The sequence below is a fragment of the Danio rerio genome, chromosome 16, assembly GCF_052040795.2.
Source record: "Danio rerio strain M-AB ecotype USA chromosome 16, GRCz13ab, whole genome shotgun sequence".
Classification (NCBI taxonomy): Eukaryota; Metazoa; Chordata; class Actinopteri; order Cypriniformes; family Danionidae; genus Danio; species Danio rerio.
Genome location: NC_141036.1, coordinates 31,105,631 through 31,121,104, shown reverse-complemented (window position 1 = coordinate 31,121,104; position 15,474 = coordinate 31,105,631). Strand labels below are relative to the sequence as shown.

Genomic DNA, 15,474 nt, shown 5'->3' with positions numbered 1-15,474 from the left:
AACGCAGAATATTTAAACAAGACACCCCAAAAATGCAATGATAATCCATTAACATGAGGCTAGACGTCTATAAACTACTGCAGAGTAGCTAATATCAAGGTTTGAGAACACAAGGCCACAAGCTTGTGACCTCTGATGACTTTCTTATAGTATGAGATCAAAAAAGCACCACTTGTTCCTCAACAAAATACGCTAATAAATAGATATTCCAGAATGCAATACAACGACGCAATGGCAAGTGTTCATATCTTTAAATGCCCTTCCATATAATCTGGTCAACACCCTACTGAAAGCACTGAGCAAAGTCAAACAAGATCACAGCTTTTGATACAGCTTGAAATTATAACACAGATGAATATTGGTAATCAGTGACACATACTTTAAAAATCTATCTAATCAGAGAAATGACTAAGAAGGAATAATTTAAAAAAGAATTAGAGACACAGACCTGTCAGCAGAGCTCCTCTCCTCAAAAGACTGTAGAGTTTCAGTCTTGCTGCGCTTCCTGCTCAAGTCAAAGTTTAACTTGCCTTTATTGAGCCTAATCATTATCCACTGATTCACCATGAAGGGGAGTGGACTGTACATTTGCGGTATTTTATAGTACAGTTTGGTGAATAGTGAACGGAATTGGTGGATGTGTTAATTCACAAATAAGCATTTCATTAAAACAAGCTTGCTTGTATAATCTCTTGCGACTTCTGCAATCAGAGGCCCTACTTTTAATATTATCAAGGCGATAAGGACAAAGAAGATGAGCTAAATTTTGAGGACAAGCTTGGAAATGTTTCTGAAAACATGTTAATGTACATTGCCAGAAAGCTTAAAGGTGACCTTCACAGGACTTGAGTAATACTGGCCTGCAATCTTTGATCCTTGATCTTTTGACAGACTCTGGCTTGCTTCTTGTTTGAGTGTCGGTTCTTCTGATACTGAAAAAGAGCACATTTTTTCAGGACTTCTGAGGTACTTATTAGTGATACCTAAAGTTCAAATGTGTGGCTTTCTCTTTCTGTGAAGCACAGGATCTGATACATTTAAAAGGTGATTTTAGATTCCTGTAATTTTCATTGCATCTACGGTGAAGCAAACGTCCTTTGAGATCCAATCTGTTGTGTTTCAGAGAAGAGCGAAAGAACGGTTTGAAGATTCAAAGAATGAAATTAATTTATGGAAAATTGGTTTGAATTCTGTAAAACATTAACGTCTGTTAAAGCGATCCTTTACATGTAAATGTGTATGGTTAAAGGCACCTTGAGTAGCAGTTACTCAAGCAGTTCCCAAGGTTTTCAACTGAGTAATTATTATGCAGCCGTATCAGCACAATGTTGAGTAGGAGAGTTTAAAGGTTAAGATTAGGAACCAAGATATTTACTGCAGATATCAATTCTGAAACAGAGAGGTTTAAATCCTTGGTTATTGCCGCTCTAAACCCACAATAGATTATTTCACACTTGGGGCTATCAGCACTTTCTACCCAGGGTTAAGAAACCATGCCCTATAGAACATGAATAACACTGAACAATCCTCAACTGTACATTTCCCATATGGTTATTTTTAGGAACCAAAAAAGAAGGATCTGGGAATGTTCTTGCATTTCATTTTCCTTCGGCTTAGTCCCCTTATTAATCAGGGGTCACCACAGCGGAATGAACCACCAACTTATCCAGCATGTTCTACATAGCAGATGCCCTTCCAGCTGTAACCCAGTACTGGGCAACAACGTTCTTTGTATAGGCCTTTTTTAACCTTAACCTTCCCAATATATTGCAGGGAGGTTTATTCCTAATAGCTTGATGACAAAATGATAGTTGACCCACCTTTACTTGGTCCAAACCTGTTTGTGTTTCTTTTAATTCTGTTAATCACAGCACAAGGGAATATACCCCGAAGAACATTGTGTAGAAAACTAGCCATTGACTTCCATAGTATTTTGTGTTTCAACAATTACTGCACTGTAAAACCCAAAAAGTTAAGGTAACTCAAACCATTTAAGGACACTGATTGCAACCAACAATTTAAGTTTAAAAACTAATCCTAATGAGTTCTGTGAACTTAATCCATTTGAGCAAACAGCAGTTTAAACACAGTGAAACCCAATAAATGAAGAGAACTCAAACCAACTGAGTACTGTAAAACCTAGTAAGTTAAGGCAACTCAAATTGTTTGAGGAAACCAATCGCTAAACCACTTGAGTTAAACTAATCTATATGAGTACTATGAACTTACTCCATTTAAGTTGAAGTAATGAGGTATTTAATTAACTCATTACCTTCAACACTGAGTTCAAAACTCTTTTCAAATGGTTAGAATTAACTTTCAGTCAATTTTGAGTTAACTACACTCTTTTCATTTAATAAATTTGACTGTTGGGTTTTACAGTGTAACAGCTTGATGTTTCTTTCTTCTGTTGAACACAACACAAAGGAAGATATATTGAAGACTGTTGGTAAAAAAATCAGCTGTTGGCTTCTAACATATTTTTAAAACAATTGCTGCTTCATCAAAAGAAGAAAGAAATTCATAAAAGTTTACAACCACTTGAGTGTGAGTAATGGAAATGTCCTTTTAATTTTTAGGTGAACTATGCTTTTGACAAGAACAAGGGATTCACTTTCTCTAGTTTAATAAGCCCCATCTAAACATGATGCTGCTTACAGGAACTGTAATACAACAATTTTCAGTAATATTGTAACATAGTGAGCGTCTAACAAATCATTGAGTCCGCCAGCTGCCTCATACATAAGAGATCTGGCAGGAAACGGCCCTAAAATACCTTACAATCTGTTATCCTGCTCATATACAGTAAAAGCACAAACAGGCAACACAGCTGCCTAATTAGCTATACCGTTTCAGCACATACACTACATTCATAATCATTCAGTCCTCATCCTCACAGCAGTGATCACACACCAGCTGAATGTGTCATTTTTTGTCCTTCTCACCTTGGAAAGGAAAAGAGGAGGAGTGTTTCTGAATAACAGGAACAAATGTGTTGCTGTATTACACACATATATTAACCAGACGGGCTTAATGCTATATAATGCTATATATATGCTATATAATATATATATATGCTATATAATATAAAAGTTATATTTTAATAGGAAGTTTACAATATTATATTAGTGAATAAACATTATTAGTCAGTACAGAAGCCAAATCAGGAGCTTATCTAACAAAATAACTTACAAAAACAGTACAAAAACTAGTCCACCCAATTTATGTTATAAAAAATATTAAATACAAATTTTAAAAAGAAGAAAAATCAAGAGAAGCAAAAAAAATTTTTGGAAACATTTACTTGAAATTTTGCAGGCTGTAATTTTTGCAATATTTTGCTTGAATTTAATTGTATTATCTTTCAATTTCTAAATATATCTGATTAATGAATCTGTTTTGTTTAAATGCACCAAAATACATTGATTATATTCACTGAGAAATTGAGAAAAATATTCCTTTTCAAAATGGGGTGTACTCAATTATTAGTGCTGTATGTGTGTGTGTGTGTGTGTGTGTGTATATATATATATATATATATATATATATATATATATATGGGATAATTGACAGATTGTCGCGTATTGAAGGATTTTAAAAAGCTTTATGTAAGGAAAAGGATGGATGCTTCAATGAAGTGCATTTTAATACTTGAACACACACCAAGTCATTGATTATCCAGCTTATTTCACGGTCATTTGCCAAGTTATGCAGTCTCAGAAATAAAAGCTGTCGTTGGGGTGGTACCTTGTAAACTTTTGTAAATTGTAAACTTTTTACAATTTATAGCTGCAAATTAGTACCTTTAGGGTACCTTTAAGGTACTATGAGGTACACATTTGTACTTTTTAGGTATAATATGTATCTTTTAGCACTTGTCAGGAACAAAAAAGTACCTTTTGAAAAGGTACTGCTCCGGTGACAGATTTTGTACCTTTATTTCTGAGACAAGTTTTGCAGCGTAATATTTGACCGCAGTTATGACATTAGATCTCCTAGTCCATGCTTTGGGTTGGTAAGTCAGAAAAAGTGTGAAAATGTAAATGACATGAGCATATCTAATAGCTCATATAGCAATAAGTAAGCAACCTTTTTGGCAAATATTTCTGAGCATATTTGCCTGTCGATTTCTTGGTGAAGCACTTGCCAGTGTCATTGAGATTACAGTCATAGAGTAAACTAATGTTTGAGGAAAGCATATTTATTTAAACTGCTGTCATAACTGACTGGACCACCTGTGCATTAAATTATTTTATTGCACAATTTCCAGCCAATCAGAATCAAGACTTTTAATAGACCATATGAAATAGATATACAATTTGTAAGTCACACTGATTACATTGGTAATGTAAAAACAACATCTGTTACAGTTGACATAAATCTTTAGAATGTTCATTTTTTGTTCATGTTGGCTGAGGTTTTAATATTGCAACTTTAAAGATTACAATTTATTTTAAGGTTTCTTTGTTACAGTGTAACTATTCCTTTAACTACTAAGTAATATTGATTAATTACATGTTCTTACTATATATGTTTATGGTCAGAATGTAGGTAAGGTTTGAATTAGTTGCATGTAGTTATATGTTATCAATTGTCATTACTATAGTAATTATATTTAAAGTTTAATTACTGTAGGTTTCAAATTTGACATTAAACTTGTTTTCCGAAATTGTATATTTCGTCACCTTGGAATTATAAGGTTCTATCTGTGTTCTGAATGATTTTAAGATATTGAGCTTCAACGCTTTTGCATTCCATAGTAAACAGTATGTGTGTAACATTTGTTTTTTTAAATAAAAAGTCTTAAAATGTAAACAACTTCTAGAAAAAAAAACATCCCATAATGTAAATAAGTTGTCATTTAATAAGAATATGTCAATAACTCAATTTGGACAAAGATGTCAGATAGAATCTTATTATTCTAAGGTGACGATTTGTTGAAAACACATTTGACTGACATTTTAAATCAACAATTTATCCAAAGATTCAGGAGAAATTACAAATGTGCATAAGGGACATAGAACAACATATACAGCATCTGTATCTAAAGCTAATCCCTGCATATTATACCCCCACTAACAGCTGGCGTATACATTCTGATCAAGGTTAATGTGTGTACTTTAGACAATGTCATGAAAATTATTAAGGACATTAAAAAAAAGGAACTAAAGCATATATGATTCATCATATAAAACAATATTTTATTGGTTATGGATATCATAGGCTCAAACTGAGCAAAAGTTGGACAAAACATGTTGTTTTTACACACACATCCACATAAATGTACACACACAATTCAAAAGTAATTCCATCAGGAGGATCATATAAAAAAGAAACAAAAACAGTGGTTGGGGTTCCCACAAAAACACTGATGTACTTCATGGTTTGTGAAAGATTTAGAGGGCAATGCATAACACTAAAGCGTTCTGTCCTTCACAGAGGGAGCGAGAAGCCTGCGATACACAGCACAGTCTAATATAGACATACATGGCTTTATAAAAAAAAAAAATTAAAAATCTCATACAGCAAAATAGGTGCAAAACAAATCAGACACTTGCCAAAAAGCATTCAAAGTCACACTGTTACAGACTCATCAGGTCATGACATGATTTAGACTTGAGTTTAAAAGCCGCCTGCTTGTTCTTCTTAGCAACCATTCTGTTAATGAATCTCTTGGCTTTCTTTGGGAGACTTTCCCTGCGCTTTTGGAGAGATGAATGGCTGCTGAGGGTCTCCATGCTGTCTCTTCGCAGACGGAGCTGGCGGATGATGCCCTCAAACAGCGGCCAGACGTTGTGTTGCATTGCTGCGGACGTCTCGATGAACTTACAGTCAAAGACAGCCGCTGACGAACGACCCTCTGTGTGACAATAAACCAAAATTCTCAGTGAAATAAGGCAAAACAAACAGTGCCTGAATAATCCTGTAAGGGGATTTGCAGATTTAGAAGATTAAACAGCAGTTTGCTAGTGATAGAAGTAGCTTTAGAATAAGGAGAAGCATTAAAAGAGAGTTTGAACTATCCAGCAACACTTACCACTAATGGACACTTCTCGACAGCGGACCAGGTCACATTTATTGCCCACCAGGATGATGGGAGTACGGTCGACCTCACGCTCACGCCGCAGCTGAACACGAAGGTCTGATGCACGAAGGAAGCTTGAACGATCTGTTATGGCATAAACTATAATGAAGGCATCTCCTGTCTGCAAACATCGCTGCTGTGTCCAGCTGCCTTCATCCTGGCAGACAGAAAATGGAGTCTTTTAGATTGTCCAGTCATTATGAAGAATTTATATTTAAGATTTCGACAAAACAAAAGTGTTACCTGTGAATCCCATGTGTCAAGTAGGGTGACGGAGGCCCTCTCGCCATCTACTGTTATTGTCTGCTCAAATATTTCACCTGAGAACAATAAATAAACATTGTTGGTTACAATGTAGGGCATTTATAATGAGAACTAATTTAAGTATGTACATAAATTGTAGCCTATTTACTCAGTGCATTCTGGTTGTATAACTTTTCCTCTGTGCACTTTATATAAATATATTTCCAGTATGTTGCTTTGTCATTGTTCCATCCAATAATGACCTTGAAGAGGTGTTCGGATGTCCTACTGTTGCTATGGTTACCTTCTCAGGCAAATGTGATTGAAGAGCACCCATGCATCTCAATAATAATCACACTTGTATCTCAAAAATATTAAATGCTTTAGGTTTATTAAATGTAACAGCACTTTTTTTTAAATCACATTTTCTTTCATTCATTTTGAGATTTTGCTTAGATTATGGTCTATAATCATTTATAGACCATTAAAAAAATAGTTTAATCAGTGGCACCAATAGTTTCATGAAGAGCTCTTGACAGCCATTGAATATTTGCATTCACCTAAAAAACAAAACGTTATATTGGAATTGGAATTAAAGATATAAGATTAATGGAACCTTTCCATAGTACAATTTGTTTTAAATGGAAAATGTTTTTTGTATATATGTTATATAAGCTATAAGAAAATACAATTCTTTTAAGAACTCTTCACTGAAATATGCTTTGGCTGACTAAAAAGGTTCTGCTGCAGCACTTCAGTAAACGTACCCAGAAATGTTTTTTAATAGTATTAAATAAAGATTTCTTTAAAATTAAGTTTTTTGATTGCTAGAAAACTCTTCAAACCATGAAAAATGTTTTATTTGTTTTACAAAAGGTTATCTTGGAAATATAAAGGTTCTATAAATGCTGAAAAAAAAACTGAGAAAAACACACAGAAACTTAATTTTTGTATATACTTGTATTAAAATTGAATGCTACTTAATCTGTCAAGATACAACTCCAATTAGTGAGTTATATGTTAATGCTGGGTTTATGACTGCTTTATTTTTATAACACAGACAGAAATGTTGATAGTAAAATAAATGGACAGGTAAAAATCCACACTCTATGAAATTGCTTCCAATAGTAATGTTTCCACAGTTGGAGCATGAAGCAAGAGTACAGTAAATTGTCAACATACCTCCATATAACTCGCACTCGCTGCCCATGCTGTCCGATGCTCCGGCGAATATACTAGCGAGAGCGGACTTCCCGACGCCGTTGTCCCCGAGCAGAACTACAGTAAAGGGTCCAACTGATGCCGGCGTCGCAGACTCTGTGGAGAGAGCGGAATCTGAGGACGCGGAGGAGCAGGAACTGGACCGGGACACACTGATGTCGGAGCGCGGGAAAGCATCGTTGAGCAGCTGCCCTCCGTCCGTTCCGCAGATGCTCCACCGGTGCAGGTGATGCTGTACGCGGATACTGTGGCGTCGCACGCTCGCCAGCAGGGTCATGAGTGCAGTTTGGCGACTAACAGCAGGTTACACGAATGCTGTCTTTGAGTGCGCCTAGGGCAAAGAATTAGCGGACTAAATCGGACTTCGTAAAATTGTGCTCAAAACAGATCCAGTCCCATCCAGCAGAAACCTGCTCAGCGAGATTTAATTGTTCTTGGCTTCGATGAGTTCAATTAAGCGCATGCAACTCTTGAGGACTGCTGCTGTCTGCCCTGGTAATCCTGTTCGTCTATATTTTGCGCAGTAATGTGCTTTGAGCTTTCGGTGCAGTTCAGGGGTATATTAAGGTCTGGAAGAAGCGAGGATTCCCTTGACGTCACTTCTGCCTCCCAATGAGCGGCAGCGGGACTCTCCTTCATACCGCCCGATGGGTGTGGAACAGAATTTCATTTGTGCGCAGGGAGACGCGATTGAAACTGGGGTCCACGGGTCCCCAGGAAATTAAAACAAATTGAAATTGAGCTAAATTTGCAAACTCGAAATGGAAATGCAATTTGGAAGGCTATTTTATGGGCCAGAAACCAAAGGGGTTTTTAGGTATAAAGCCAAAGTAAAGCCTTTGATTTTACAGATATGTACTTCATTGAAAATTGAGAGTTCCATGAAGATCCTTATACATCCAGAACATAAAAAAGTTCTTATACACTGGAAAACAGTTCTTTAGAATGCTCTTTACACTAAAATAAACGGTTGAAAAAGAATGGGGTTCTTAATAAATTCCCAAATTGTTCCTCCTTTTTGTTCCAAAATCCTCTGATAAGATTAAAGATGCACAGTGCAACCTTAAAATATTACTTAAAAGTCTTTTTTGCAACTCTTTTCATCTTTCAAACAAGGTTTTAATTGTCACTAAGAGTGTTTAAATATATTTTGACCACATATTTTTATTACTTAAATAACAACACAATCCAAAAAAGCACGTAACATTATTTTTACATAAAAACATCTCAGGCTGATAACGACAGAAATAATTTTGGAGAATAGGTAGGAGGTAAATGTGCTAAACGTGTGAGGGGGAAGTTGTGCAAATTTAATGCAATTTTTTCAAGATATTTCAGCAATTACTAAAAACTAAATGTCCAGTCAGAAAATTGCTAATGCATTTTCTTCATACATAAAACATCTATTTATGTATTTATTTATTTGTTAATTTATTTATTTTTGTTTACTCTGAATATAAATGACATAATTTCCATATTAATGATGTGGATCTGACAGTTTAACCCTCTACTGCACTATCACCATATGGCAACATGATACATATGTTAATTTCCCTGCCATTGTTTCTTAAAGACCAACATAAAAAAGTAGTTTGAAAGAGAAGACCTTATAGTAGCCAAAGATGTGCTTTGGTTAAGTCACATGACATGCTTTGCTGTAGCACAATTTCTGACAGACTGACGTTTATTGTGAGTAGTTGCAGAGTGCAAATGTAAACGTCAATAAAAACAAAGGTTCAAATTATGTCTGATACACAAAAAAATCTGAAACATCACCTCCAGTAAGTCATGCTAACATATTCACAGCTCAAAAAAGTTTTTATCAAATTAGATTTTTGCAAATCGATCAAATGTGTGTTACCAAATGGCAACACTGTCCAATAGGGGATTGTACAATATTGCAATGGGTTAGCTAGCTATCAAGGTCAGCTGTGAACTTTTTGATTGTAACAATAACAACATGAATGCTAGTAATATAATCTTGTTTAGTTGTATGTTAGAGACATTTGTATTATGGATAAAATCTAGTTTTAATGGCAATACTACTTTCGAATAGATATCAATACAGGGTACAGTGTATTAGCGAGCACCACCATGTTCTATGGTAAGTGAAACAAGAAAAAAACAGAACTGGCTCTTTCTGCAGATGAAAGTGAGGATGAGATGGGTTTTAGGGACCATGAGAATGATGCAGACTGGACATTTGATAGAGACAGTGTTTATAACAATGTTTTAATTATAATATATACTATACAGTGTAATATATAAACAATGTTAGCTAAAAGCTACATTACTCTAATGCATCTGGATATACTAGACTTGTTATTTATTGGTTATAATATTTAATGGAGGAAATATTTATATTTACTGTATATTGCATATATAATAATAATACAATATTAGGTTTGTTTTTAATAATATTCAGTAAAGAAGAATAGATTGAATGAAAGCTGTTGAAATAGTTGTTGAAAAGCAAGTATAAGGTGTAATTTATAAGTTCTGTGTTAAAGCTTATAATACTGCAATACAAATTAATTAATTACAGATTAATTATAAGGCAAGTTTTAAATGTGAAATTTCTAAGTTAGAGCCACTGTTGGACGTTGTTGCCATATGGTAACATTTCATAAGGTACCTTAAAAATATTTTTTTTCCTATTTTTTTTTTTACAGCACTTCATGTTAAGCCATTTTAAGAAAAGAAAAACAGTCAAATATTTTTTAAAATAGATTTATCATAGTGCGTGCTGTAGAGGGTTAAGTGCATTCTATGACCAACTGAACAAAATGCACTGTTGGCAATATAGTCAATGTCATTGTAAATTCCATTATGCAAGGTTGATTGGTGTGTTGGTTAGTTGAGTAAACCAGTTACAGCCAGGTTAAAGCAGGACACAGTAGATCCTATAAGTACTAATCAAGTCTATTAAGACGCACAAGCAAAACAAAAGCCACTCTCTAGTTGTCTGGACTATGTCTGGTACAGAAAATACACTTACTTAATATATTTTTATAGATTCAATGTGCAAAATAATCAAAACCTCAAGTTCCAAGTAAAAAACAACAACAATTTTACAAAAATATTAATTAGAAGGTTTTTTTTCTTCTTTTAAAACTTGCATGCAAGCATCAACTCACACGAGATAAACGTAACTCAAAGACTAAACTCTTTTCAAAACAAAACAGTGTGTAAAAAAAAACAAGGGGTCAAACATTGTTCATGGCTTCACACATTCACAAAAGTGCACATGAACACATACATTGATGCAGATTACATTGACTCTGCTGCTCAAAAAGACACAAATGACAGATTATAATGGGTTATTAAAGTAATTGCTGGATTATGATGGCTGTTTTTATATTCAGAATTGATATAGACGAAGGGATTGAATGGATAAGAGAAATCGCGGCAGAGTGCTGGATTACCTCCTCCATTCATTCACTTCTCTAAGAGCGGATCAGAAACAGGCCATTAGAGATCAGAACGGGTCAGAGACGTACAAATGCTGCTTTACTTATAATATAAAACAAACATGGTACAACATGCTGTATGTATAACTGATGCACCACTAACATGCTGTAAAAGCTTATCAATCTGGAAGTTTTAAGGCAGCTATAGCTCTCTGCAGTTCTCACATGGCCGTCCTGGTTAGTACCTGAATGGGAGACCACATGGCAAAACTAGGTTGCTGCTGTAGGTGGTGTTAGTTAGGCCAGTAGTGTGCGCTCAAAATGTGGGTCCTAATGCCCCAGTATAGTGAAGGAGACACTTCAATGTTCAGTGAGCACTGTCTTTTGGATGAGATGTTAAACTGAGGTCCTGACTCACTGTGGTCATTAAAAAATCCCAGCACAAACTTCGAAAAGAGTAAGGATGTAACCTTAGTGTCCTGGTCAAATTAGACCACTGGCCTCTGTCATTCATGGCCATCTAATCATCCCCATATCATTATATACAGTAAATGTAAGAAACAATTTTTTCTATTATTATTATTATTATTATTATTATTATTATTATTATTATTGAGGAACAGCCTGCAAAAAGTGATGAGAGGTTAGTGAGAGAATGTGTTGTAGTTAGTGAAGAAGACAGAGGCCTAAGTTGACTGTTGATCCTGACACAGGAACTGGGGCACGAGTTAGGAAAGAAGGGATGAGTTAATTAAGTAGAGAACAAAGCACTAACAGAGACAGATTAGACTGTATGAAGTGTCAGCTGTCTCAAAAAGCTATTTTAGTGCAAAATGAGAGGTGACCTGAATGATATTTTAATTTGAAACAAACAAACAAAAAAAAACAATTGTATATTGTGTTGTTTTATTTTTTTAAAAAAGTGTGCATACATCCAAAATAAATGTTACAAAAGTGATTTTAAAGCAATCATATGCAATTGTCTAATGCTTAAAATAGCTTCTGTGAAAACAGAATCTCAAAATATCAGTGAAAAATTTTTACAGCCAAATTGACTATTAGTTTTAAGGTTTGAAATGTCACTGATGTCATTGAACTGGCACATACAAAACCATGTTAAGTTTTTTAGGGGGGTACATGTTTATACAGGTGTTAAATATGTTATACTATTAAAAAGCACAGTCTTATAGACTCGTTCCATATTTCAGATGCCTTTTCAAAGAGTGGTAACATAAGTTGTAAACCCATGTCTTTCTCTAAAAAACAGTTATAATAACAATTTTGGTACCACTTTATTTTGCTGGTGCCTTTAACACATTTTGTTAAATTTATATTACATAGCAACTACATGTCCCCTTTAACTATTTAGAGCATTAAATACTAACACTACTCCATCAACAGACAATCTCCTGGCTATAAAAAGTATGTCAACTCAAACTATATTAACACTAACCTAACAGTCTACTAATACTCTAATGAAAATAAGTTTGTGGTTGCAGCGACCTAAGTTCAATTCCAGGCTTGAGGTCCTTTGCCAATCCAGTTCCCCTTTGTTTGCTCCCCATTCTTCCTGTAGTTTTCTTGTACAATTATTTTTTTGCCTGACAAATGGGTAAATCCAGATTTAAAATGACAATTAATGACTTTTTTGTGGCTTCACACTGATCGTTAAATTAAGTCTTTTTATATGCTCGACAACATTTCTAGATATATAAACTAACAACAATTTAGAGGGCCATGGTAAAATATACAATAGTCATCTTTTTTTTGCACAAAGAAAAAGAAATGCTGTATTTGACATTGTTTAACTTCTTCTTGTCTATGACTAAAATATGTTGAAGACAAAATGACTTGCCCTTCTGTTAAACGTTTACTATTTTTATTTATTATTCTTATTATTAAGTGATGTTTAACAGAGCAAGGAAATGTTTCACAGTATTTGCTATAATATTTTTCTTCTAGGGAAGGTCTTATTTCTTTTAGTTTAGCTGAAATATTACTATTCAATAGGTCAATACTATTAGCTCCAAGAAATTATTAGTTATTATTGATTGGCTACACTGTTATTCAATTACTTGCCCAATAAACCTAACTTGCCTAATTAACCTAGTAAAGTCTGAATACTAGCATCTTCTTAAATAACTAGTAAAATATTATGTGCTGTCATTATGGCAAAGACAAAATAACTTAGTCATTAGAATAGTTATTAAAACTACTATCTTAAATATGGTGGAAAAAAATCTTCTCTGCATTAAAGAGCATTTGGGAAATATTAAAAAAATAATTGACATTTTGTCTTCAACCATATGAATATTATTAATACACATCCACTTGTCAATGGTTAAATTACTAGACCAAATTATTTCATTATAATGTTTGCATTAGCATGGCTCTATCAATGATCAGCATGTCTTGTAAGAGCCATTCTCCTCCTACAAAAAGCTTCTTGTCCTCCTCAACCTGACTAAGCTGAACACACGTCCTTCACTTAGCTCTGTGATGGCTGAGAGTTTCCCTGTGGACCTGCACTACAGGAACAATCTGCTCAACTGACGGAACTTACAGTAAAGGAACATCCACCCGCGTCCCTACAGAGCGAATAAACATTGTATGGTCTCTCTGGCAACAGTTGCCAGGATCTCATCATCACAGCCTGCACAGTGTCAGGCTCTGGAGAGGCTGCTTATACACAAGTGTCTGACTAAATCTCCAACACGCACAACATCTGTGACTCACGCGTTATATCACGGCACAATGATTGATCACGGACCCATTTCAACCCCGAAACACTGTCAATAAACAACAGCAGCAAGCCTTTGTTTCGTTAATGAGTCACAGAGCTGACGAGCTCGTTTCCTGCTGATGCCTCACTGCTTTCGGGATCATTTCTGACTACCGCGGTCAACATTTCTGCCGCTAATGCTGACAATGGACAGATTTAGCAAGAAACTGCATTAGATGAACCATCTGCACAGCCAGTGTAATCCTGCACAGCTTCGTTTGAGATTCATAACTTCTGGTTATGGATGGAAACTCACTGCAGGTGAACAGAGTAAAGAAAATAACCTAATAGTTACTTCCATTCATTTTCTTTTTGGCTTAGTCCCTTTATTAATCGGGGGTCGCCACAGCGGAATGAACCACCAACTTATCCAGCATATGTTTTACGCTGCGAATGCCCTTCCAGCTGCAACATCACTGGGAAACATCCTGTTACTTCCATACTTGTTGATTGATACAATTGATTGATTACATTATGAAGTGTTTTTTTGTATTACAAGCTTTCTATATTTTGTTTAAATATGCAAATGATTCATTTTTTAATTAAATATGCATTGACTTGCATATATGTCTGGCACAGAAATCATTCTCAAAATTATTCTATTTTTTACATATTAGAGAAGAGATGCCCAAAGTAGAGCCTCAGGCCAAAGTTGGCCCATTGTAACCCTTGATTTGGCCCACTGTCCCATCTGAGATGACAGCGAGTGTGATGGAGAGGGTTAGGCAAATGCCTTGGACACAGAGAATGTCATTCTAATTTTACGTAAGCTTTTTTGTTTGTTTTATTGCTGAGCTAAAATTCCTTCATTAATTAATTTTCTTTTCTGCTTAGTCCCTTTTTTAATCAGGGGTCACCACCTCGTAATGAACCACTAACTTATCCAGCATATGTTTTACGCAGAGGATGCCCTTCCAGCTGCAACCCATCACTAGGAAAAACCTATACACTCTCATTCTCACATTCACTACAAACAATTTAGCTTACCCAATTCACCTGTACCGCATGTCTTTGGACTTGTGGGGGAAACCAGAGCACCTGGAGGAAACCCACGCGGACTCGGGGAGAACATGCAAACTCCACACAGAATTGCCAACTGGCCCAGCCGAGGCTACAGCGACCTTCTTGCAAACCGAAATTAAATGTTTTAATTTAATGTAAATGCATCTGCTTTTTTAAAATGTAAATACTGTCACTCGAGGGATAGAGGACTATGAGAGACACTGGCAAACAAATCAAGGCAAAAACTAATGTAATTTTCTTGTAAATTAAACTGTTTTGTTTTTACTGTTATAAGTTCATTGTAAAATGTCCAAAAAATACTGTGCTAGTTAATACAAACAATGTTTTCTATTCATTTTTAAACATTATTAAATAAATTAGGAAATTACCCATGGTAAATTACCCCACCTATATTTGCCTTCGGCCCACTAGCCTTATTTAAGTTTGGTTTTTGGCCCTTCATAAGAAAAACTTTGGACACCCCTGTATAAGAGAAAACACTGAGAACAGTAAATCTCAGAAAATACTGAAAACGGTCAAAAAAGAAAAAAAAAAAGAAAAACATGTTTGACCACATTACACTGTGAAAACTATAAATATATAGATATGAATAAAATGTAAGGTTCTGATGTGGAGCTTTATGACTCAGTGCAGGAGAAAACTCATTTAGATCTTTTTAAATATTTATTTTGATTAAACACAAACACAAATTGATAAAGTGTGAAAAAAAC

At 35.0% G+C, this 15,474-nt stretch overlaps 2 protein-coding genes across 2 annotated transcripts in view; both read right to left on the bottom strand.

The window, feature by feature from the left end:
- Positions 1-526, bottom strand: part of cdh17 (cadherin 17, LI cadherin (liver-intestine)) — a 33,505-nt gene extending 32,979 nt beyond the window's left edge. The window contains 1 exon segment of the mRNA NM_001423696.1: positions 449-526. The gene's annotated coding sequence lies outside the window, so the exon portion shown is untranslated.
- A 4,654-nt stretch (positions 527-5,180) lies between these two features.
- On the bottom strand, positions 5,181-8,084 carry gem (GTP binding protein overexpressed in skeletal muscle). Its single transcript, NM_001045849.1, is given in 4 exon segments — positions 5,181-5,860; positions 6,038-6,242; positions 6,329-6,405; positions 7,511-8,084. Coding segments are annotated over 4 exon segments (876 nt in total). The 5' UTR covers positions 7,827-8,084; the 3' UTR covers positions 5,181-5,582.
- Positions 8,085-15,474: the final 7,390 nt, after the last annotated feature.